Genomic DNA, 27274 nt, shown 5'->3' with positions numbered 1-27274 from the left:
TTATAACGCAAACCATCAAGTCCCAGTAGCATCCCAGTAAATTTTTTCTGCATTTTTTCTAGTTTAATAACATTCTTTTCATAATAGGGTGACCAGAACTGTACACAGTATTCCAAGTGTGGCCTTACCAATGTGTTGTGTAACTTCAACAAGATGTCCCAACTCCTGTATTCAGTGTTCTGACTGATGAAACCAAGCATACCAAATGCCTTCTTCACCACTCTGTCCATCTGTGACTCCATTTTCAAGGAGCTATAACCACGTACCCCTAGATCTGTAACTCTCCCCAACGCCCTACCATTAATTTTTTTTACACAAAATGCTGCCAGCTAAACCGAAAGCTCCTCTGAGCAATGTCTGCTAGTTATGAGATTGTCATTCTGGCCGCTTATTCATTAATATATTCTCTTTAAAGCGATATCCCCTTTATACCAAGATAACATAACATACATTAGGAAAGAAACTACATATGTCAGGGTTAGTTGTGAAATCTATTTACACAAAAAGTAAATTTCTGTTCAAGAATTTAGGATTTAAGAGTTTAAGGATCTGAATAACAAATTGGTTGTTTAACAATCCTTTCGTGTTGGTGTGGCTTCCTGTGATTTAGGCTTATCACTTGGGTGTTCTTGACTTGCAGATGTGATGATAATTTCTGTGCTTTCAGAGTGTTGATTTTTTTCATAGTGATCTTCCACAATTTCACTCTCTGATTCCATCCTTGGATATGTTCCAGATACAGTTGGATAACTTGATGCTATACAGTTATACAATTCTTTTAGCTGGCTCCTGTTCCTCTTTTAACATCACTTAATTTGGTGCAATGACTTCATAGGATCTAGGCTCTTTGCACACTTTGGATGCTTCTGCAGGTAACCAAGTTCCCAGAATAGGATGCATAACTTGAACCTTTTGTCTTAGATGCAGACAAGAGAGTTCTGAAGTTGCATGTCAGTCATACACCATCTTCATTCCACCTTGTTTTACATGTAGTTTCTCCTGTACTTTTGAGAAATGGGATGTGATAGTTTGACCAGGTTGTCCTAATTTGCCTTCCAGACATGATTAACTATTGGCGACAGTAAGTCCATGTCTAAAGGTGTTGCTCCTGAATGTAACAAGGTGACACAGAAATCTTGTTTATGTCCCTGAACTTCATAATGAATGACTAAACAGTGTGAACTTTTTGCTTGGCAAGGCAGTTGGATCTGAAATAGTATAGTGAGGCTGTCACATGATTTATGCTTAAGATGTGTGTTGAGGTCCATTGTCCGATTTGACCTCTTCAGGCGTACAGAATAAACTGAAAATTGAACTTCTTGGGCAGAATCTTCCCAAAAAGATTTTAAGGATGCAATCTTGTCATCTCATCATACTGGTCGACTGGCATGGTGAATCTATAAAATTGCCTGAGAAGCCAAAAATGTGGTTCATGATGGGCATGAACCTGTTTATCGCCACATACAATCTTATGGGCCCTGTTTAGCTGGCAAGATCAACTTTGAACCCAAAAAGGGCACAAAGCCCATTTGAATATTAATGACATGATTTGCATGCAATTAGTGAGTCCCAGATGGCATTGTCTGGGCTCAGTTACACGTTTACCTTTGGTTGGAGTTTGCGCTTTGTGTTTTGCATGCTATCTGCCTTTGGAATGGGATTGGCAACCGAGAATTTCTCTGCAGTTTGTACTGTCTGACTCAAAATAGACTGCCTGGTTAATCACTGATTCAGAAACTCCAAAAATCAGGTATTCACTGCTCTGTGAAATATCCTCTGTAGATGGACTCTGTCTCTAAGGGTCTTCAATGCCTATATAGCCTTTGTGTAGCACAAAGTCTTATCTGCGGCTTTTTCCTGCGATCTTGAAGTTTGCGTCATTTGGTTAAAAAGAACCACTTTTGCTCACCATGTTGTATTTCTATGTTTGCTTAATACTAACTTCTATTAGTATTAATACAAAAGTGATAAAATAAACATAGGTTTGGTTTATTTGAAGATATAGTACAGGTTTAGCCAGCACAGATTTGCTATAAACATTCAACAGCTATTGTTAACAGGAAAATATAACTGCAATTTCTTTACACCACATTCTGCTGGCTAAAACTAAAAACTCTAGTGAATAATGCCTGGTGGTCACATAGTTTACCTCCTGTCTACTTACTCATTAGCACATTCTCTCAAAACTACACCACAACCTGCCACCCTACACCCCTTTACCCACTTGCCTTCCAACCTAGCCCTTCAGCCACTTGCCACTTTACCCCACACTCACCTTATGTCCTCACCCACCACCTGCTATCCTGCCTTTTCCCCACTTACCTATCACTCTATCCCCTCACCCACTGAGATTTGTCTTCTCCCCATAGCTTCTCAAAGGGCTTTGGGCACTTTAAACTTACTAGAATGAGGCAGCTCATGTCATAACTTTTCTTCCTGCACTACGAGGTAGGTCTCCTAAAATAGGTATACTTTGCATTTCTAAATGGCCTGTTTCAGAGGTCCAGAAGAAATGCAGATCTCTAAAAATATGTTTTGATGCCAAAACTAGAATGTATTCAAGAGGCGACTGGATATAGCACTTGGGGCTAATGGGATCAAAGGTTATGGGGAAAAAGAAGGATTAGGCTATTGAGTTGGATGATCAGCCATGATCACAATGAATGGCAGAGCAGGCTCGAAGATCCAAATGGCCTCCTCCTGCTCCAATCCTCTGTGTTTCTCATGCAAGATAAGAAAATAGGACCAGAGTATATTCTGACAGTGATTGCCATTCCTTGGAAGATTTGGCTTATTCTCAATTAGCTTCTAAATGGTTTTTTGACACTGCACTGAGACACTGTAGATGCACTGGGCCAAAGACGGTTCGGTAGATAAACTGATTTCACATGCCACCCAGTGTCTGTTTGAAGCAGGTGCAAGCTTATAACACTGCCCCAATTTCACTCTGTAACAGTTTTCCTATCTTTGGTTTGTCATCTCTACAATTGAGAAGAACATGAGCATACATTTTGTGGGAACACCATCCCTATGTGTTCTTCAAATCAAACATTATTCTGACTTAGAATTATTTTCTTAGTCACTGGCTCAGAATTGTGGATTTACCATCTCTGCAATGATTCAAGGAGAAATCCCATAATCACTTTCTCAGGACAACTAAGGCTGGGAAATAAATGCCAGCCTTGCTCGCAATACCCACATCCCAAGAGTAATTTTTAATAAAGAGTGAAGTAATGAACATTCAAAGTAATGAATTACATTATCTAAATGAAATTACTCAGGTTGAAAAGTAAGTTCTAGCCTAGTTCAAATGACCTACGTGCTGTTTAGCATTCTATGGAATATCACCACTTGCTTCACAAGTTAGGCCTGGGTGAAAGCTAACAGGAAAGCATTAAGTTTTTTTAGTTTTTGCAGGAAAGGAAACAATTGATGATGATTATGTTTGAACTTGTATTTATTTCTTGGAGGGATCAAGTCTTCAGGTAATGGAACATTCTTCCACTTTCAGCATCAAATATTCCAAGGAAAGACGCATACAGCGAAGTCCCACTACCCTATTTTCACAATATACCCTGTGTTGAACTTTAAGCCTCCCTGCCAGCTGATTTGCAAGCATGGGATAGGCATGTAAAAACCAGTGGGTCTCATGCCCCCTGCCTTACATGCTTGACTCTGCCATCTCTGCAATTATATACAAGTTGCCCTTGGGCCAACTGAGAACTTTAAGTGGCCAATTAATGACCACTTATGCGCTTTACCCCACTGCCAACCATGTCATGTGGGAAACTCAGCAAGAATCTCCCAAGGTCCTCTGCCCCATTATCCTGCCCTCTGACATCTCAAACTGAGCTCCCCTACACCTTCATGCCAAATGCTAGGGCCTGCAGGCCTGAAAAATGAGACCCCGGACTTATGTATACAGGTGCAAATCCGCGAGAGCCTGAAATCGAGAATCTTGTCAGCAAGATCTTAGATTCTGATTTAGCCCAACCGCACCCGCCCCCCCAACCAGTAATGAGATACCTGACCCCTAGGAAGGTCAGGAACTTCATTTCAATACATTTAAGTGTCGTTAGGAACAGCATTGCCTCATGGGACCCTGGCTCTGCACTGTCCAGGGGTCAAGGCTAGGGCCAGAGGGTGGTGCAGAGTATTACTCTGCAGACCTACATTGGGGTGGCATTCCCATATACATGGGGGAGTGGGTGCAACAGTGGTGCAGTTTTTATGTCTTTGGGGGAGATTCTTAGTTTTTTGTTCAGGAGATAGGGGCACCCTTTAAAAACACTACCCTGATATCTGGAAAGCAGACGTTGCTGGCTGTTTCAGGTCCTGCTTGCCATGTATGGCATAAGACATGCCTCCAACATTTTTTTTCAATGTGCTGGATAAGATGGAGAGAAATGTGGCCCTGCAACAGGCGAGCTGCACACCAGTTTTTTTGCCTGGTCCAGCACTTAGAAAAAGGGAAAATTCTGCCCGTTATGTCTATAAGATTCCCTGCCTCTAAAGCTGGGGGAAGTGGCATGAAGATGCCAGGTTAATCCAATTCTCTTTTTTAAGTGCAGGTGTAATGTTTGCAGTCTTCCAGTTCTCCAATCCTCTGGCACATCCCATATTGGAATTGGAGGATTGTAAGATTGCATCCAGAACCTCTGTTGTTCTTACTTTTTATTAGTCCCATTTGAAATATTGGAATTTCCTGTTTTGATGACAACCATTCCTTTAAGTACTTCTTCATGTATTTTTATCTTATCCGTATTGCTACTATCTCTTCCTTCCCTGCTACATTAGCAGTATTTTCTTTCAAATTTAAGAAGGATGCAAAATAATTCAGTTTTTCAGCCATGGCCTCTTCTCCACAAGAATATCTCCTTTTTGGTTGTAGTCAGCCCCACACTTTATTCCAGTAGTCTTTTATTATCACTGCATATTTACAAGCTACTTTTCAGTTCTCTTTTAAGGTAACAGCTAACCTATTCTTACGCTTTGAGAGAAACAAAATTTGGGCTGCCAATTCTCTATCACCTGGGTTTTACACTATCGTCTGAAGTCCAGGTACACCTCAATGTTTTCATTCTCTGTCATTTATAAAATTGTTCACTTTGTCAGTCACTCACATAAGCAAAAAGATTATTTTTTACATGAACAATTTGAGGCAAAGGGAACAAACGTGAACAAGAATGTTCAGAAGAAAGTTGCAGAAAACGTTTAATGATTAAAGTTTTGCATTTGGTGCCTTTGTTCTGTTGGATGAAAAATGTTACACAATATTTTTTAGGCATGTTGAACAACCACTGCTTACCTCAATTTTCCTTCCTTAAAATTATTTCCATTAAATATTGAGTTTGTGAAGTAATTTCCTTCCCTTCCATTGTGAAGATTAAGTCTGGAGGACAGTCACTATCTATCTACGTCTGTGCAATTTACACTTCCTGTAATTGCAGGCAGTTTCAGTTGGCAAGATGTTTGGGAAGAAATTAAGGATTGTGCATGATACATAAAAATAAAAATAAAGACTAATATTTGAACACAAATAAAACAATTCCAGAGGCTATTTTCTGTTCATGTCATATTGGATGTATCAGTGTATGCCCAATAAGCTTCAGATTTTTTTCTTGAATGCTGTATTTTCCATAGAAGAACCACTACAGACTAAAATTCTTCTAGCCGCTGCTGCATCAATGTTAGCATTTGGTGAGAATAATCAAGTTTTGGCATGAATTGACCAGCAACTTTCATTTATAAAGTGTCTTTAATGTAGTAAAACATTCCAAGATATTCCACTGATGCATAATCAGCAAAGAATTAACACCTAGCCAAGTAAGGAGATATTAAGATAGGCAACCAAAAGCTTGATCAAAGAGATTGGTTTTATGGAGTGCCTTAAAGCAGAAGTGGAGCAGTAGAGAGATTTAGGAAACGAATTCCAGACCTTACGGTTGAAACAGCTGAACCCACAGCTGTCAATAATGGGGAACAGAATAGTAGGGCATTGGCTATGAGGAGACGTTGAATAAACTAAGATTGTTTTCACTGGAAAGATGGAGACTGAGGAGGGACCTGATAGTGCTCTACAAAATTATGAGGGGCATGGACAGGGTGGACAGTCAGTGTTTTTGACTAAACAACTAAACTAAATCAGATTAACTGAGGGACAAATTAAAAGGGCAGCCCCCAAAAGAAGGAAACTGCCTGAAACAAAAAAAAGCAGAAATTTAAACCATCAAACTAAAATGTGATTAAAGGGTTGATAATATACCCGAGTCCCTGCGATGTCCAACAGGCATGGGAGTCCTTGATGGTTACCTGAGACACCATGTGCTCCCTCTCCTTGGATACCCGGTTGTGAATGTAATTGCGGTAGTGGGACAGGCAGTTGGGCTGAACGACCTCCTTGGTTGCACGCTGCCTAGCCCTGTTGATGGCAAGTTTGGCCAGGCCCAGGTTCATGAGGAGACCCTCGGCCTTACCCACCCCCTCCACACCAGGTGCCTGTAGATCAAAAGCGTGGCACTGAAGTGCAAACAGAACATCAATAAAAGATTTTTAAAGTAACTGAGAAGGGAGTACAGACTATAACATTCAAAATAGACATAGTTTACAGACTCTGTAAGATGGCAAAAAAGGCAAGTTTCTTGGGAGCCCGTGAACTGGTGAAACTGCTGTATGCACTACCCTCCACCCCAGGTCTCCAAGGTAGTGGGGGAAGATCCCTCCATACAGGGACCTCCAATGGAGACCTCTGCCACTGAATGGAAATGAGGCCCGCCAAAGTGTATCCAGGTGATGGGCAAGAACACTGTAGTGGAAGGTATGCAGCAGCAGACCATGCAGGAAATCCCTCTGTGCAATGGCAAAGGACACAAAGGGCACTTCTGCGGGGTGGCTCAAACTGTGGGGTGCCTGATCTGGAAAGGGAAGTCTAGGCTTAGGACAGTATAAAATTCCATCCGAGCAGGGATATGTTCAGACAGGATCCCACTGCAAAACTGTGCCTCCTTGAGACCACATGTGACTTGGGTCTGAACACCATTGTTCTGGGGTCTTGAATGGCATTGGCTGTGAGCCAGACGTCACCCGTGCGCGCCTGGCGAGACATCATCCAGCCCACACTTCTGCTACCCAGCACGTCCCTGACTCTGGTCACCCCGGCAGCCACAGATCTCCTCTCTGCCAGCCACCTGAAGTTGTATTGGCAGAAGAGTGGATTGCTGAGCAGTGGCTCTCGAATGATAGCCACTAGTCCAGATGGTGGAGAGCTGCAGCACAAGGTGACTGTGTTCCAAACTTTGAGTAGGTTCAAGTAAAAGACAGACTACACCTCCAGGGTAGTCCGAAGGCCCACCAGATCTATGTTTAGGCGGCCCACCTGGCAGAAGGAATACTTCGCTAGGGCACACCATTGAGGATAAGGCTCAGTGCTTTGGGTCTGAAGGAGGTGTCCAAACACTCACAGTTCTGACAAGTTGGCCAGATTCTCTGACCTTGACGAAGGCTGGGATTCTCTGGTACTGCTGCTGTGAATGGGGATTTGGCTGAGTGCCAAGATCTTCATTCTCACTGTGGCAGGCGTATGACATCTGAGAATTTAGGCCAGAGTCAACAACTTGAAATGTTAACACTGTTTCCCTCACCAGATTCTGCCAGAGCTGTCGAGTATTTCCAGCATTATCTGTTTATTTCAGATTTTCAGTATCTCCAATACTGTGTTCTTCTAACCACTAAATCTGTTCTCCTGTACTTCAGCTTCCACCAACAGACTGCAGGCCCTACTCACAATCTCTTTTCTGAAACATATTTGGATTGATTTTAACTTGGTTTTCCCCGGCAGTAGTAGAGAATAATAATGGGATCAGTAATATGATGTGGTTGTAGCCAGCACTATTTTGATAGGTGCCTACAATGGTCCAAAGTACCAGTCTGTTTCTGATGGTAGATCGGTTTCAATACGTGAATCAAGGTTGTCAGATCACAATCTATGTTTTAGATTGAAAATGGTGGGAGCGTGTGCTACATTGGGTTAATTCCACAGATGGTAAAGCCCAATGACAGTAGTATTGGTAACTTTCAAATTTTCTGAGGCACCAGAGGCCACTTCTGCCTGGGATATTCCCATTAATAATTTTAACTTCTCCCACCCATAAAGAAAACACTGTAAAAACAAGGAAATAAGACAATTGACCATAAGATGTAGAAGCAGAAATAGATCATTTAGCCCATCATTTCTGCTCTGCCATTCAACGAGATCTTGTTGATCTGATATAATCCTCAACTCCACTTTCCCATCTTATCACTATAACCCTTGACCCCCTTGCTGATTAAAAATCTGTCTATCTCAGCCTTGAATATATGGAACAACCCAACAGCTCTAGTAGTAAGGAATTCCACAGATTCATTACACCCTGAATGAAGAAATCCTTCCTCATCTGTTTTAAAATTTTAGTTTGAGTTATGCCCTCTTTTCCTAGACTCTCCTACCAGAAAAAACATTTTCTCAGCATCCATCTGTCAAGCCCCAAGGATCCTATGTTTCAATAAGATCGCACCTCATTTTTCGAGACTTCAATGATTAGAGGGCCAATCTACTTAACCTCTCCTCATAAGAAAATGCCTCCATACTCAGGATCAACCTAATGAACCTCCTCTAGGCTGCCTCTAATACTAGTATATCTTTCCTTAGAAAAGGGGACCAAAACTGTTCACAGTGTTCTAGGTGTAGTCTAAATAGTGCCATGTACATTTTTAGCAAAATTTCCCTATTTTTATGCTCCATTCCATTTGAAGTAAATGGCCAACATTGATTTTGGCTTCCCAATTACCTGCTGAGCTTGCATGTCAGCTTTTTGTGATTTATACACAAGAACCCCTCAAATCCCTCTGTGCTGTACTTTTCTGCAGTCTCTTTGAATATTGCTTAGCTCCTTTATGCTTCTTGGTCCAAACTGGTCATGTACATCTTAAAATGGAACATCAGTAAAAACTGGGGAACAAGAATACTGTTCTGAACCAGCTTTTTTTCCTGAGTGCTGTACACCATGATGATAGGTTGATAAAAGTTATCCTTAATCCAGTAAATTGTGCTGTAGATGTGGTTTTTTAAGCCAATGCAAATTAATTTTGCTTTAATTCTAAGCAGAATTCATTTCCAAATGCACACTACAAGAATAATGGTCAAATGTTGTGACAGGTATAACAAGCACACAGAGAAATATATTGGAATGAGTGACAGAAATTAGACATTTAGCACTGTAAAAATTCAAGAATAAATCATGGTTCAAGATAGATTGGGAAAGATGAGAGCAGGATGCAAAGTGGCAACAATAAGTTGGGTCTTCAAGATGGCTGTGCTTTGTCTCTCCAGCATAAGATGTGGGATGAAAATTTAAATACCAAGAGTATGGAAAACAGTGTTTGGAGAGCTGCACAACAAGAACACTATTTGAGAGATCTAAACATTCAAAGGAAGTGTCCCAATTTTTATTTTCCTTTGTTTTTTCATGGGATATGGACATCGTTAGCAAGGCTAGCATTTGTTGTCTGTCCCTAATTGCCTATAAACTGAGTGGCAGTTAACAGTCTACCACATTGCTGAGAGTCTAGAGTGACGTGTAGGCCAAACCAGGTAAGGAAAGCAGATTTCCTTCCTTCAAGAACATTTGTGAATCAGTGGGGTTTTTAAGAACAATTGACAATGGTTTCATGGTCATCATTGTAATTCCACTATTTTTAAAAATTGAATTCAAATTTAATCTAGTTCAAATAACCAGTAATCCTCCAGAATAATGTGGTGTCCCAATCTGGGCACCACAGTCTAAAGAAAGCATGCCAATGCCTTTGAGATGGTGCAAAAGAGAGTTAATGGAATGGTATTGGGAAGAACAAAGCTCAGTTATCTGGAGAAATCAGAGAAGTTGTGATTATTCTCCTTACATCAGAGGAGAGATATAAAAGGGTTTGGTTAGAATGGGAATGGGGAAATGTTTTCACTGGCAGGAGGTTAGTAACCCTGCACAGAATATGGATTTAACATAATGAGCAAAAAAACCTAAGAGCAAGTTATGAGAATTTTTTAATGCAGTATGATACTGTAATCTAGAATGCACTGCCTGAAAGGATTCATTAATAACTTTCAAAAGAGAGCTGGATATTCACTTGAAAAGGAGAGATTTGCAGAGCTATGGGGAATGAGCAGTGGAGTGGGACAAATTGGCTATTTCTTCCAAAGAGTCAGAACAACATGACTGGCCTTCTTCTATACGATATCATTCCATTAGAGTTAATGATGAACACCCCAAAATATCTCAAGGAAGAAATCTAATCTCAGAGTTCAGATGATGCTTATAAGCCATTTAAGAAATGCTCATGCAACTTTACAACATCATTCGATCTCCCTGATTGTACTTATAGTTTTGTAATCCACACTGTGCCATTTGTTATTTTTCTACACATATGTCAGGACTAAAATAAGTGCATAAGCTTCTTTAGAAAAAGGAAAAATCTATTTGTGCCCTTTTGATGGATGAACCTGCACATTTTCACCATATCCATCAATTCCCACTGTAAACCATGACTTGAAAAAAATGGAAGCCTATTTCACAGATATAGCCATCATACTTAAGGATAGGACATATACAGCACAGAAGGGAAATCTTTTTCAGAGCAAAATTCTAACTGTTTGTAATTGCAGAACCAAAAAGCATTAGAAAGGTGCTGAATTTCCAAGAATTTACTCTCTTACTTGCTGGTTCACAGTCGTTTTTCTAGTATGAAGGTCACTGCACTCCTCTTCATGGTACTCTTCCTTGCACTCGCGGCAGAAAACAAACTGAAAGAGGATGAATGTAAAGAGTATGAATAATATGAAAATAATTGGGAAACTGTTAAGGTGGATAAATAGTTAACTCAATATCCTAAGGCATCCTGATCTTCAGACACTACCACCCCCTTCTACTCGTAGGCTAAGACACCCCCTCCTCTTTTGCTGGTATCAGCAACCACTACCACCACCCCCCCCAAATGAACAATACCCTGTTATAGGGTCACCAAAGACTCTCCCTTTAGGTCTATCCCTTTCAGGAACCCCCTCCCCTTTGGCACTGTCAACCTGACACCCTGGCACTGTCAACCTGGCATTGCCATAATGCCAGGGACAATGCACTGCCCAGCCATTTCCCCAACCATCGTGGGGGCTTCAATGGCCCGCAAGCTCCTGGCATGGCCATCATAACTGGTCTCCATTTATGGAAACGTGTAGTGATTCAAGCTGAGTTCCCACTGTGCTCGAAGGTTGGAGAATTACAGGAGCTGGGAGAAACCGGCTCCAAACTGACCCTGCATATTTAAATGAGTATTCAAATACGCTAATCTGATTCAAGCCCTTGCTGGTCATGACTTCGATTATGTTGAGACGCAAGGACAGGGAGAATCCCATAAACAGTTCCGGCCCATGCTAACTGTGTTATGGTCCCTCCCTGTGATTCTCCTGCCGAGTGTGATTTGCACCTTCACCTTTGGGCCAGAGAATCATATCTGATATGTAGCCCACCGGTTGTGTTGCAGTCCAGCAGGGAAATTATGCTAGCCTAAAAGCCTTTTTGGGACTCTATTCTCCTCCTCCTCTGCAATTCGCACCCACAGAAAACATGGGTGTGCCCCATCCCCCCAAAGTGTTTTATTGTTTGATGAATACTGTCATGCGACTCAGCTGTTGTATTTGCTCAAACAAGAAGCCACACTTCTGGACTGATGGTATAACTCAAAAAAATGAATCAACAATCTGCATATAAACTTGAGTTCATCTGAAATTCTGTTAATCAAATTCTAACTGCCACCAATACATGTTCCCCCATCACCCATGTAGTCACTGATCTATACTGGCACTAGGTCTGGCTAGGCCACAATTTTAAAATTCTCACCCTTGTTTTCAAATCCTTCCATGAATTCAACGCTCACTACCAATGTAAGGGCCTCTAGCTCCACAAACCTCCAGGATCTCTGTGTTGCTCCAAGTCTGGGAAAAGGTGTGGGGTGCAGAGGGCTGATGCATATTGAGTGGGGAGGGTTGACATTAAGGAAATCGGTTTGGGAGTAGTATTGCGAGTCGGTTTGGGAATTGGGAGTGGAATTGGGGGTGGAATTGGGAGTGGAATTGGGATTGAGAGAGTTGATATTGGAAGTGGGGTTTGTGAGCATTAAAATGGGCAAGTGGAGGTGTGTGTCAAACCAGGTCAGGTTATGCAAAACACTATGTTTTGTTCAAGTGAAGACAATTTTGAGTGTTGTTGCAGTCAGATGTTAACTTCTGTGATTGAGCACAAACTGTTTCATTTCAGGCAACAGATGAGTGACCAATTTTTTGCCCTTACTGCTACTGGATTTGGATTCTGTGAATCTAATGGCTTTAACTTGAGTGGTGAATGTTGAAGTATATAAAAACAAAGTGAAAAATATATTACAACTTTCTTTGGATAAATACATTCAAAATTGGGTCAAAGACATTACTGCAATATTCCAAGGGTCTGCCTATCTGTAGAGGGAGCCCATTTCATTTTCTGAAACACAAGCTTCTTCTGCAAGTTACATTCCAAAATTACCTGTCAGTCTCTTTGGTCAACATGAAGACACAGCTACATTTCCCAAAAGTCTGTTCTCAAAAGAAAGGGAGATTGATGGGTGAGACTGATGTCACGGAGTTGCTCAGTTCACTGAGACAAAGTTTGGCATTCAGTGAGGGATTAAGTTGCTGAGCTGATAAATTAATATTTATGGACATGTGGCAATGTAAATGTGCTCCCAAGCATGCAGAGAATTTAAAAAGCTGTGCACTGCATTAGTATTTCCCTTCTAACAAGTCAGTGCAAACACATGGGGAATCCAATAGGTGCCTTTTTCAGACATTAGATGGCAGTAACAGCAGCAGATATCTTGACTGTCCGAGAAACATACTTAGAATTGTTTAAGGTGTTTCTGCATCATTTCATTCCCATTTGAAAACATGTACACTTTTCTCAGACTGTTCATAGTACTGAAATACTTATTATTTACTGAAAGATGTATTTGTGATATGAAAAGTCCAATTTCAAAATTGTATGCCTGCTTTCTAACTTTTTTAAAAAATTGTTTATTTTAAGAACATAAGAAATAGGAGCAGGAGTAGGCCATCTAGCCCTTCGAGCCTGCCCCGCCATTCAATAAGATCATGGCTGATCTGTCGTGTCTCAGTTCCACATTCCCGCCCTCTCCCCATAACCCTTAATCCCCTTGCCTATCAAAAACCTATCAACCCGCGTCTTAAATATATTTAGCGAGGCAGCCTCCACCACTTCAACGGGCAGAGAATTCCAGAGATTCACCATCCTTTGAGTGAAGAAGTTCCTCCTCAACTCCGTTCTAAACCGCCCCCCCTTTATCTTGAGGCTGTGCCCTCTAGTCCTACTGTCCTTTCTGAGCGGGAAGAGCCTCTTTATCCTATCCGTCCCATTCATCATCTTATATGTCTCAATGAGATCTCCCCTCATTCTTCTAAACTCTAACGAGTACAAGCCTAGTTTATTCAGCCTCTCCTCATAGTTCAAACCCCTCAACTCCGGTATCAGCCTAGTAAACCTCCTTTGCACTCCCTCCAAGGCCAAAATATCCTTGTGTAAGTGCGGCGACCAAAACTGCACACAGTACTCCAGCTGCGGCCTCACCAGTGCCCTGTACAGCTGCAGCAAGACCTCCCTACTTTTATATTCAATCCCCCTCGCTATGAAGGCCAGCATTCCATTCGCCTTCCTGACCACCTGCTGCACCTGCAGGCTGGGTTTTTGCGACTCATGCACAAGGACTCCGAGGTCCCTCTGCACCGTTGCAGGCTGCAGTTTTTCGCCATGTAAGTAATAGTCCTTCCTACCATTATTCCTACCAAAGTGGACAACTTCAGACTTGCCAACATTAAATTCCATTTGCCAGTTCCTGGCCCATTCGCCCAGACTATCTAGATCCCTCTGCAGACTTTCCACACCCTCCGCACAATTTGCCATTCCACTAATCTTGGTGTCATCAGCAAATTTCGATACCATACACTCGGTTCCCTCCTCCAGATCATCTATATAAATGGTAAATAGCTGAGGCCCCAGCACCGACCCCTGGGGCACTCCACTAGTCACCAACCGCCAATCCGAATAGCACCCATTGACCCCCACTCTCTGCCTCCTATTTGACAGCCAATCCCCTATCCACGCTAACACCCTACCCCCAACTCCATGCCCCCTGACTTTCTGTAATAACCTCTTGTGCGGCACCTTATCAAACACCTTCTGAAAATCAAGAAACACCACATCCACCGGCTCTCCTCTATCCACCGCCCTAGACACATCCTCATAGAACTCCAATAAATTCGTCAGACACGACTTCCCCTTAACGAGACGAGATTTTTGGGAGATTTCTGCCACTTCTTTGAATGCACACTTTCCTCCCCTTCCTGGTGATACCGAGTTTTGCCCTGCTGGAGGTTGGAATTCTTTACTTCACTGGGTGTAGGAGCCTTCAACATATTATGGGTTCCCAAAAGGTTACAGCAGTGAGAACTTCCAGTAAATGTGAATGTCTGCCATGCTCTTGGTCCTTTTGATCATTGTTCTTGTAGGCACCAATTATGCCCCTTACAGTTATGTAATTTACACAATTAAGGGTTGATTTTAACTTGCAAAGATCAGCACTAATGTGGCAGTATGTTTAACTTATCCAATGAGGATTTTGGTATGGAGCTATATAACCGTAAGTTCTTTCTTTCTTGAGGTCTTCGTGGACAATGTCATAGGAGATTGATTAGCCATCATAGTAGTTGTACCAGTTGATAAAGGTTTGCCAAATGTGTCTTTTATCTGCAATCCCATGAACAGGATTCAATTCTAGCAAGCCCATGAAGTCCAGAAACACCGTTCTGCTTTTTGTTTTTGGGTGGGATCGCAAGAATTTTAAATACCGATTCTTGAAATGTCTTCAAATTACAATGGGAAATTGCACCCACCTTGTATTTTTTGATATGATTGACCAATGTCTGCCAAAACATTGCAAGATGTTATTGGGTGGCATGTTGGCACAGTGGTTAGCACTGCTGCCTCACAGCACCAGGGACCCAGGTTCAATTCTTGGCTCGAGTCACTGAATACACAGAGTCTGCACATTCTCCCCGTGTCTGAGTAGGTTTACTCTGGGTGCTCTGGTTTCCTCCCACAGTCCAAAAGACACGCTGTTAGGTGCATTTGCCACCTAAATTCTCTCTTAGGGTACCCAAATAGGTGCCCGAGTGTGGCGACTAGGTGATTTTCACAATAACTTCAATGCAGTGAAAATGTAAGCCTACTTGTGGCACTAATAAAAAAAAACCTTAGACTACTAGAAGGAAAATGGAGGTGGCAAAATATTGTCCTAATAAAAGGAAGGTAAGCACTTTTACAGTGTCTTCCATGAACTTAGGATGTTGCATCCAATGAGATACTTTAAGTGTATTCATTGTTGTAATGGAGGAAACAAAGTGCTCAATTTGCACACAGCAAGCTCCCAGAAACAGCAATGTGATAGTGAGGAGATAATCTGACTTTTTTGATGACGTTGATTGAGGGGTAAGTTTTGGCCAAGATACGGTGGATAACCCCTCTAGTCCTTTTTAAAACTATGCCATGGAATCATTCACAATTACCTGCAAGAACAGAGGGGGAGGTCTCAGTTGACTCATTGTAAGTAAAAGATAGGTGCACTCACATAATCCAGAAATACTGGCCTGACAGGAAGAATATACCTCAGACATTAACTTTCACCATTTGTACAAATTAGCAAGGTGGGAGAGATAAGCTGTATACCAGACAAGCTAACTACAGGAGAATAACTAGGAGGGAAAACATAGGGGTGAAATTAGTCTACGCGAGTGTGAAAAGGGGCTGACAGTGAATCAGCAGCCTTGTTTTACACCCCTCCATTTGCAACCCAATATTCTGTTTAATTTCTCTCAGCCACCCACACCTGAAGAGCAGTGCCCTGAGCTGATCAGATGCTTGTTATAGTTGAGTCTACATGCATTCTGAGACCTGCAAAGGCCTCTTGAAACCAATTGCTGCAGCTAAGCAAATATCAGTGAGCACTGTCTCAACTTTCAGGCAGTGTGCTGCTGTCTGTAAAGCTTGCCAAGAACTTGATGTGCTTTCTCATGCAGTGTTCCACTTTCTAAATGATCAATAGCACCGTGAAGCATTTCTCTCTTATTCTCCTAAGTGCCACTTTTTTCCAAGAAGCTTACTACAATTGAATCCGAACTAAAACTAAAACCATTTTTAAAAATTACAATGCATCCTCATAAAATATTCATGCATATTGTTATGTGCAAAGTTGATCATTTACACTACAGGCCATCTTTTTCAAGCAAGCTTTTAGACACTTCAAAGATTCACTCACGTGTGCACTAGTGCTTTAGCAACAGAATTCTTCAGCTTTAGCCTCTGCGCACCACTCATTTCTTTCACATTGTGGGTATGCTGGCGTTGGACTGGCGTAAACACAGTAAAAAGTCTGACAACACCAGGTTTTAATCCAACCGATTTATTTGATAATAGACTCACAAGCTTTCGGGTTAGTCCCTTCATTCCTACTAGTATTTTCTCCCCAGATAGAGAGAGAAAGAGGTAGACAGAGAGAGAGAGAAAGAGAAGCAGAGAGACAGAGATAGACAGATGAGACAGACAGAGTAAGACAAGGAGAGAGACAGACAAAGAATGACACAGAGTGAGAAAAACAGAGAGGAGAATGACAGAAGGAGAGAGAAACAGAGTGACAGAGAGACAGATGAAGGAAAAGCAATGTTGGTGTTCATGTTGGCCCTTGCTGGAGGGGCATTTGTCCAAGAGGGTACAAGTCATCCTCCTAGTGGAATCTAGTGCCATCGAGGGCCTCAAGTGCACGCATGCCTCAACCAACCCATGCTGTGACTTCTTCCCCTGCAGCCTCAGATTCCTCAAACTATCACCCTCATCCCTTTCAGTGTTCTCCTCATCAGAGGAAACATGATGATCCGTGAGGCCATTTCGGGACTGTACTAAAGTGCTCCAACAGATCTGTCCAGGCATCAGAACTGCATTTTTAGGATGCCTATGGTGTGCTCCATAGGTAGCAGCATGAACCTCGTTGTACCTTCTTTCTGCAGGAGTCTTAGGCTGATGGACAGGCAGCATCAGCCATGTCCTTCACAGGTACCCTTTGTCATCATTGAGCAACCCTGGATCCTGTAGGATTCCTCAAAGATATCTGGATGTGCAATCTATTCAAGATGTATGAGAAGTGGAAGCTTTTCTGGATATCTGACACAAGTCAATGGGATCAGTTTCCACCTGTACATTGAATAAGTGGTAGCCTTTCCAGTTTATATATTGCAGTTTAGGCATTCTCTTTTGCCATGGAGAAGTCATCACGGCTCAGGATAGGGTTGTTCCCAACATCCAGGCTGTGCTATGCTGCCTAAGAAAACCAGACATCCCAGCAAAGTTTACACCTGAAGGTGAAATTTCAAAAAAAAGTAAAAAGATAATATGATTAAAATGTTTTTAAAGAAGGCAATATACCATCCAATGCTAATGATCTTGTGGTACATCCCACGCCCTCTGTTCTTCCCAGATCCCACTTCCTCTGCCATAAGTCAAAGGAAAAAGGAGGCTTATGTTCGGATGAGACGTGAGGGCTCGGGTAGTGCACTAGAAAACTTTAGATTGGCTAGGAGGGAGTTGAAGAGTGAGCTAAGAAAGGCTAAAAGAGGACATGAGAAGACTTTGGCTGATACGGTTAAGGAGAATCCTAAGGCGTTCTATAGGTATGTCAAGAACAGAAGGTTGGTTAGGGCAAGATTAGGGCCAGTTATAGACAGCAGAGGGAAGTTGTGTGTGGAACTGGAGGAGATTGGAGAGGCATTGAACCAATATTTCTCTTCGGTGTTCACGCAGGGGGACATGGATATAGCTGAGGAGGACACTGGGTTGCAGGGGAGTAGAATTGACAGTGTTACAGTTGATAAGGAGGATGTGCTGGATATTCTGGAGGGTCTGAAAATAGATAAGTCCCCTGGTCCGGATGGGATTTACCCCAGGATTCTCTGGGAGGCAAGAGAAGTGATTGCAGAGCCTCTGGCTCTGATCTTCAGGTCGTCGTTGGCCTCTGGTATAGTACCGGAAGATTGGAGGTTAGCGAATGTTGTCCCATTGTTTAAGAAGGGGAACAGAGACTTCCCCGGGAATTATAGACCGGTGAGTCTCACTTCTGTTGTGGGCAAGGTTTTAGAAAAAATTATTAGGGATAGGATTTATAGTTATTTGGAGAGTAATGAATTGATTGGAGATAGTCAGCATGGTTTTGTGGCGGGTAGGTCGTGCCTTACTAACCTTATTGAGTTTTTTGAGAAAGTGACCAAAGAGGTGGATGGGGGTAAGGCAGTGGACGTGGTGTATATGGATTTTAGTAAGGCGTTTGATAAGGTTCACCATGGTAGGCTTCTGCAGAAAATGCAGATGTATGGGATTGAGGGAGATCTAGGGAATTGGATCAGGAATTGGCTAGCGGATAGGAGACAGAGGGTGGTGGTTGATGGTAAATATTCATCATGGAGTTTGGTTATGAGTGGTGTGCCTCAGGGATCTGTTTTGGGGCCACTGCTGTTTGCAATTTTTATTAATGATCTGGATGAGGGTATAGTTGGGTGGATTAGTAAATTTGCTGATGACACCAAAGTCGGAGGTGTGGTAGATAGTGAGGAAGGGTGTCATAGTTTGCAGGAAGACTTAGACAGGTTGCAGAGCTGGGCCGAGAGGTGGCGGATGGAGTTTAATGCGGAGAAGTGTGAGGTAATTCACTTTGGTAGGAATAACAGATGTGTCGAGTATAGGGCTAACGGGAGGACTTTGAATAGTGTGGATGAGCAGAGGGATCTAGGTGTATGTGTACATAGATCCCTGAAAGTTGGGAATCAAGTAGATAAGGTTGTTAAGAAGGCATATGGTGTCTTGGCGTTTATTGGTAGGGGGATTGAATTTAGGAGTTGCAGCGTTATGTTGCAACTGTACACAACTCTGGTGCGGCCGCACTTGGAGTACTGTGTGCAGTTCTGGTCCCCACATTACAGGAAGGATGTGGAGGCTTTGGAGAGGGTGCAGAGGAGGTTTACCAGGATGTTGCCTGGTATGGAGGGGAGGTCCTATGAGGAGAGGCTGAGGGATTTGGGGTTGTTTTTGCTGGAAAGGCGGCGGCTAAGAGGGGATCTTATTGAAACATATAAGATGATTAGAGGTTTAGATAGGGTGGACAGTGATAGCCTTTTTCCTCTGATGGAGAAATCTAGCACGAGGGGGCATGGCTTTAAATTAAGGGGGGGTAGTTATAGGACGGATGTCAGGGGTAGGTTCTTTACCCAGAGGGTGGTGAGGGATTGGAATGCCCTGCCTGCTGCAGTTGTAAATGCGCCTAGTTTGGGGGCGTTTAAGAGATCCGTGGATAGGTTTATGGACGAAAAGGGATTGGTTTAGGTTAGTGGGTCATTGTTTTGTAACTGGTCGGTGCAACATCGTGGGCCGAAGGGCCTGTTCTGCGCTGTAATGTTCTATGTTCTAAGCCAGGAAACCAGCTTTGATGGCCTGCACCCTTCACCTTCCCCTCAGGCCTGCCAAAAATGTACATCCATAGGACTGTCTGTCAGCCCCACCCCAGTTTAAGGATTTACCCCTGACACCCTCTGAAATCTTCAGCCTACCCACCCCGCCCTCAGGCCTCAAACCACTTGCCCTCTTCCCCAAGCCCTTTTCCTACCAACCTCTCTCAACTGCCCTTTTGTCTTGTTCAGCTACTCCCTCTATCCCCTCTCCTCTGCCCCTCCTCTCTGTCAGTGTCTCCTCTTTCTCACTGGGCTTCTTGTTTCCGTGCCTCTGTGCTTTTCTCTCTCTGAGTTCTCTTTCACCCTCCTTCCACCCTCTCCCCCTCTGTGCCATGTGTCCTCTCTTGCCCATTATGTCCCACTCTGTCCTGCTATCTCCCACACTCCGCCTTTGTGTCCCACTCTGCTAGTGTCTCTTTTTTTCTGCATTTCTCTCTTTCAGTCTCTCACTCTCTCTCTCTCCATCTCTATCTCTGTCACTCTCTCAGTTTCTCTCTCTGTCACTCTCTCAGTTTTTCCCTCTCTTTCATTTTCCTCTCTGTTTTTCTTGCTCTCTGTCTTGTTCTCTGTGTGTCTGACTTTCCCTTTGTCTCACTCTCTGTCTCATCTGTCTCACTCTGTCTTTCTACATCTCTTTTTCTCTCTCTGTCTACCTCCACCTCTCTTTCTCTGATTGTCTGTCATTCTCTGTCCATCTGCCACTCTGTCTGTATTTCTTTCCTTCCCTCTCTGTCTCTCTTTTCCTTCTGTTCCTCGAATTTGGAATGAGTGCCACATTAATAATCGTCCAGATCAGAATTAAGAGAGAAGAAAGAAGCATCAGTCCACATCAACATTGTTGAAATCTCTGTTGTACAAAAACACAGAGGATTTTTAACCCATCCCAATTAATGGGACCAGATTGGACATGTGTCTTTATTTGGCCTTGCCCAATCCCTTCCTACTGTTCACTGCCAGTGATGAAGGCACTTGCCAACAGCAGATTGAAGTCATACAAAGTTACTGAAATTGGGTTCCAGCTATGTCACCGGATCCTGAATGGGATTTACCTCCATCATGAGCTGAGAGATTCATGGCTTTCTGATCATGTGAAAACTGGTCAGCTGTTGTTATGGACATGAAGATGGCGGGGGCGGGGGGGGGGGGGGGGGGGGGGGCGGGCATGGTGGTGCAGTTGTTAGCACTGCTGCCACACAGCGCCATGGACCCAGGTTCAGTTCCGGCCTCAGATCACTGTCTGTGTGGAGCTTACACATTCTCCCTGTGCCTGCATGGGTTTCCTCCAGTGCTCTGGTTTTCTCCCACACTCCAAAGATGTGCGGGTTAGGTTGATTGGCCATGCTAAATTGACCCTAGTATCAGGGCGATTAGCAGGGTAAATACGTGGGGTTATGGGCATAGGACCTTGGTAGGATTGTGGTCGGTGCAGGCTCGATGGGCCAAATGGCCTCCTTCTGCACTGTAGGGATTCAATGATATCCTCTAAAGTAAGTTGAACTGTGTTTTTTGTGGTATGCTTCCAAGTCCCACAAAGAAATTCCAAGATGACGCCAGGGCAAGGCAACTTCTTGCAAGCTGTGCCCAGCATACCCTCTAATCCTAACTTTTACTCTCGTTCTGCACACTCTCCTTTCCTTCTCTATGTACAGTATGCTTTGTTTGCATAGCGTGCAAGAAACAATACTTTTTACTGTAGACTAATACTTTTGACAATAATACATCAAATCAAATCAAAGAAAATGTTGGCCTATTGAGGTCCTAAACTCCTATCTTATATCCCTAAACCTTCCCCCACTCCCCTGACTTAACCACCTGCTGACCAGCCTTCTTTTGACCCCTTAGCTGCACAACTGTCTGCTGCTTCCCTCTCACGATTTATTACTTTCCAATAAGCTGTGACATGTGGAGGGGCCTGAGTAGTTAAAATACCCCAGGCCTGAAACCTAGGCCCTGTAAGTGCATTTTCCATTCAGACCATTCCACATTTGCAGTTATCAAAGGGCAGAATCCTCCCACGCTTCCACCAATAGGTCCAATGGCTGGCAGGGAGGAGAATTTGGTGTCCCTGAAGGTCCATCTTCTTTCTTCAATGGTGGGTCAGTGATGTTGGGTACCTTTTAAGTATGGAACCCAGAAATGACAATGGGATACATGCAATAAAGCCCACTCCACCATGAAATACGGTGCTAAACCCCTGGATGCACAATTGAGTAGGTCAGAAGATATGGCATAGCTACCCATCAGCCTCTGCAGCAGGAAATGCTCCTTCCTGTCCCAAGTCCCGCTAAACAAGGTAGTCCCAGATGGGAAAAAAGCCTTTGTATTTTCCACTATATTTCATAGCATCACTTGAATAGTGGTATCCTATAGCAACAACTTGCATTTAGACAGCATCTCAATGTAATGAAATGGTCCAAGGTGACTTATAGAAGCATCATCAGTGAATATTTAACATTGAGTCACATAAGGAGATATTAGGGCTATGTGGTAACTGTCCCTTTAAGGGCAATACAGCAGAGTAGGGGGGTCACCTGGTTTAGGTGACCAATCAGGATACAGAGTGCTGAATCACCCCAGAAGGAGCTGTTCTCTTAGGTAGAGGCATTCTTGAATGAGTAGTAGATATGTTGTTGTCCTTGTAAATAAATCCTTTGTTGTTCACTAATGAAGACTCTGCATCATTGTAGGCTATGACCAAAAGCTTCTTTAATGAGGTAGATCTTAAGCAGTAATGTACAGGAGGATAGAGGCTGAGAGGTGTAGAATTTTAGGGAGGAAATGCTAGAGTGAATCTCTGGAATTCTCTGCCCGTTGAAGTGGTGGAGGCTGCCTCGCTAAATATTTTTCAGACGCGGGTTGATGGGTTTTTGATAAGAGAGGGGATTAAGGGTTATGGGGAGAGGGCGGGAAAGTGGAACTGAGCCACGACAGATCAGCCATGATCTTATTGAATGGCGGGGCAGGCTCGAAGGGCTAGATGGCCTACTCCTGCTCCTATTTCTTATGTTCTTATGTAGAGTGAGGCCCAGGTATATAGGTATGACCATCAATGGCAATGTGAAAGAACAGTAAAAAGTCTGACAACACCGGGTTTTAATCCAACCGATTTATTTGATAATAGACTCACAAGCTTTCGGGTTAGTCCCTTCGGCAGGTGAATTGAACATATTTTGGTATGTTAAATGTATTAACTGTATTTTATAGAAGTAATTGTGCACGTTAGCCAAGAGCAGGCTGCTGTGATGGATGGTGGGATAAAGCCTCAGTAGACAGAACCACATTCTTCAGAAACAATGAAACCTCCGAATGTGCAAGTTCTTATCAAACGAAAGTTGCTAGCAGTAAAATTCTTAGGGCTACTTACGAATAGAGATTTTCACACTATTCAGATAAGACAGGTCCCTGCTCAGACATGAGAATGTACATTGTTTTCTTTCACTAGTGACGTAGCAGGAGTTGCTGGGAACCTTAACTTTATCCTTTGTAGCTAAATGTCAGGGATTATTAAGCATTAGAGGAAGAAGCAACAGCAATAGGGGGAGGAAGCATCTGGATTCTACGGATCAATGAAATCCCATGATGTCAGACAGTAAAATGCAATTGGCTAAAGTATGTGACAGATGTTACTAACGATTGATTTAAATTGAAGACGATTTGATCATAACTAATGAAAGGCAGCAACAATTGATTTGAGAAATGTATAATTGATCAATCTGTGCATTGTAACTTCAGAGTTATATTGGAAAGCTCAGAGCCTTCTCTTTGGACTGACCAATGTTACCACTCCCATCGATCACTGGTTAATAAAGATATGTCTTTAAACAGAGATACTGGCTTTCATGAGTCTTTGTATTGGCTAAACTTTAGGCAATATCTAACCTCCGTACAACCCCATAACACTCTCATTTCACCTATACGCTTCAATATGAGAGTAAATAATTACACATCAAACTTGTCCTGATCCTTTTAAAGATGAGGAAGCCTTGGTAGCATGTGTTCTTGCTGAGATGAGATGCTAACTAGAGAGGTGAATCCCAGCATCAGATTCAGAAGATGCTGCCACTTCAAGCATCTCTCCAGCATCCCAGTCACAATGAGACCCTATAAGAGGTAGGAACTGTTGCAAGAGCCTCAGTTGGCTCATAGCTGTATGCCTTCAATCTGACGAGGCTTGTCAAGGAAATTTATCTCAAGCAACGGAACAAAGCACACTGTGTAACATCAATGGTGAATCGGATGACTCACACTTGGGACAAGGCAGCTGATGATGTTCTGCTGCTGTGAATCCATTTGGAGATGAGTCAGTTGTCTGTGGTGCATTCTTCAAATCACAGTGACATCTGGCACTCTTGGTTTGGGATCCTGGGCTGCATTTATCCTCACCTTAATATGGATCATCTGAGCGTGACAACATCAAACATTTGCCTGCCAGACATTAAAACGCCTCCTCTTTATCATAGATATAATGCCTTCATAGCCAGCCCTGGCTTTTTCTATGTCCAAAATGCTCAGACAGCATGAGGGGTGTACATTATTGCTAATAAAGAGTACATTTCAGCTTCTGTACACCTTACTCCAATCCCATTGCTCTCCTCCACACTGTCTAACGCAACCATGTTCACTTTCAGAATATAACCAAAGGCTGTACTGCTTACCAGAATTCACCAGTTCAAATTTGCTTCAGTGACCTTGGCAATTACTCAGGTGAGGGGATGCATAGCGCTGCATCCCTATTTTGAGGCTTGTCCCTGGAATAGACACAACTATAGGGTGAGAGACACTCAAGGTTGAAAGTTTGAGCCTCATTATTTTGATATGGCATGGAGCTCCCACTTATTGGTGAACCGAGCAAATGAACACTTGGAAAGTTGAAAACGCAGTTGGCTGACAGCAGCACACACAAGTTCTGAGAATGGATTCAGGGCACGAAAGCCCTGCTGAGAGACAGTAAGCACGTGGAGTTGCACAATATATGATCCTTCTCCATGCGTGAACACATCTCGCCTTGCACATTACAGTGTTAAAGAATGCAAATGAGATAAGAGAAAATTTCTGTTTCAGTCTTATACAGCCAAGAATAAACATGACATGACCTTGCACAGCATGTGAACAGGGTTTGTTCCACAAGAACACTTAAGAATAAGGTTGCAGCATCTGAGTCAACAATGATCAGGTAAAGGGCCACACACTGTAGTGAAATGGCACTTGTGGGAAGTGAGGCTGGAGGGATGATTTCTGGTTTATTTTGTCATTTACTTAAACACATTGCTGGACTCCTGCATTCGGCAGCTTTTACACTTGCTCCATGGTTGCCTGCCCCACACACCCCAGGGCGAATTTTCCTGTTCCGCCCGCCACGGGAATTATAGTAGGCGAGGGATCGACCATGGAAAGGTCTGTAGACTTTGGGGAAATTTTCTTTGGGGCGAGCACAGCTGAAAAGCCCCACCCCTTGTCTTCCAATCAAAAATCCAATTGTGGGCAGACATTGTTAAAGGTCAGGTTTGCCAATTCAGGAAGTTTCCTGACCCTACACATCTGGCTGGGGACAAATATCTGGGCCCAAGATTTCTCCTTGCTCACTATAGATGCTGCTCTACAATCATCTGATTTTATGCAGACGTACAAGTATCAATAGCCCTAAAACATAAAAAAAAGGGCCACATTAACAATCAGGCTGACATCTAATGCAATATTGATTTCCAGGGAAAGTTCTGTACCTATGCATTTCCTTTCAGAATTTCATCTTCTTGTATTCTTTTTCCTTTAATACAAGTGAAGAAATGTGGGTTTCTTAAATTAGAGCCCCCATGTAACCACTTGCTTTCACATCAGGGCTGCTTCTGAGCTGTCAGCTTTCAGGATGCTTTGTAAGCCTTTTTAAGGAAAAGTTTGAAAAAGCTTTTTCCAATATTCTGTATCAGTTGTACAATATAAGTGCAAGTCTTAGGCTTATATTCAGGGTTTCTTTAGGTTTGTCAGTTATTCCTATTATCTTGTGTTAGCATTTAAAAAAATATTGATTGCCTTGTACTGCTTTCCCTGGTTGGCATGTGTGTCATTATGTTTTATTTCCAAATCTTAAAGACACATCCTAATTACTGGAAATTTATTTTCTTTGGAATCAATTTATAATGGCTGTCATTGCACTTAAAAAGAATTGTGACATTAAATTGGCATGAATTTTAAAATAATTGAATTTTGAAAATCAATTAGGAGAGCAAAGAGGAGATATGAAAAAGCTCTGGCTGGTAACAGTAGGGAAAATACTAAGATGTTCTTTCAGTATATCAATGGGAAGAGGATAATCAGGGAAAGAGTACAGCCCATCAAGGATCAAGGGGGAAATCTGTGGGTGGAGACATTGATAGGGTGTTAAACAAATATTTCACATCTGTCTTCACCCCATGAGAATTAGGAGGTAGTTATGGAATTCAGGGACAGAGACTGTGAGGCTCGAGAGAAAATTACTACAGGGAGTGTCAAGATTTTGGAGGTATTGGACAGATCTCTTGGTCTGGATGCATTGTGTCCCAGGCTGTTGTGGGAGACAAGGAAAGAAATTGCAGGGGCTCTAACCCAAATTTTTAATTCCTCCCTGGCCCAAGGGAGGTGCCAGAGGACTGGAGAACAGCTAATGTGGTGTCACTATTTACGAAAGGTTGTAGAGACAAGTCAGGGAACTAGAGACCAGTGAGTCTCATGTCTGTGGTTGGGAAACTGCTGGAAAAGATTCTGAGGGAGAGAATCTATCTCCATTTGGAGAGACAAGTTTGATCAGGGGTTGTTTTGTCAGAGGGAGGTCATGCTGAACAAATTTGATTCAATTTTTTGAGCTTGTGTGGATGAGGATAGTGTGGTTGATGTAGTTTACATGGATTTCAGCAAAGCCTTTGACAAAATCTCATATGGGAGACTTATTAAGAAGGCAAATGCACATAGGATACAGGGTGATCTGATAAGGTGGAGTTGTAATTGGCTTAGCAGTGGGATTCACAGGGTGACGATAGATGGCTGCTTCAGTGATTGGAGGCCAGTGACCAGTGACTTACACAGGGATCCGTGCTGGGCCCCCTAGTGCTTGTCATTTATATGAATGACATAGATGATTATGTCGGGGGGTATAATCAGTAAGTTTGCCGACAACACAAAGATTGGCCAGGTGATTAACAGTGAGGTTGAGTATCTTGGATTACAGGAAGATATAGATGAGATGGATAAATGGGCAGATAAGTAGCAGATGGAAGTTAACCCTGAAAAGTGTGAGGTGATACACTTTGGAAGGAGTAATTTGACAAAGAAGTATATTATGAAAGGTCTGACACTAGGAAGTTCTGAAGAACAAAGGGACCTTGGCATGTCTGTCAATAGATCTCTGAAGGCAGAAAGGCAAGTTAATAGGGTGGTGAAAAGAGCACATGGCACACTTGCTTTATCAATTGGGGTATAGATTATGAAAGCAGAGAAGTCATGATGGAGTTGTATAGAACTTTGGTGAGGCCACAGCTGAAGTACTGTGTGCAGTTCTGATTGCCATATTATAGGAAAGATGTGAATGCACTGGAAGGGGTGCAGAGAAGATTCAGTAGGTTGTTGCCTGGG

The 27274-nt window shown here is 42.7% G+C and overlaps 1 protein-coding gene across 1 annotated transcript in view; it reads right to left on the bottom strand.

Moving 5' to 3' along the window:
* Positions 1 to 27274, bottom strand: part of prkn (parkin RBR E3 ubiquitin protein ligase) — a 1024997-nt gene that overhangs the window by 27075 nt on the left and 970648 nt on the right. Inside the window, exon 10 of the mRNA XM_080200221.1 lies at positions 10745 to 10831. Within this exon, the coding sequence (XP_080056347.1) occupies positions 10745 to 10831 (87 nt within the window). The remainder of the gene's footprint in view (positions 1 to 10744; positions 10832 to 27274) is intronic.

Source organism: Carcharhinus amblyrhynchos, chromosome 12 (assembly GCF_965287045.1).
Source record: "Carcharhinus amblyrhynchos chromosome 12, sCarAmb.v2.hapA, whole genome shotgun sequence".
NCBI classification, from domain to species: domain Eukaryota; kingdom Metazoa; phylum Chordata; class Chondrichthyes; order Carcharhiniformes; family Carcharhinidae; genus Carcharhinus; species Carcharhinus amblyrhynchos.
This window is presented reverse-complemented; position numbering and strand designations above follow the sequence as displayed.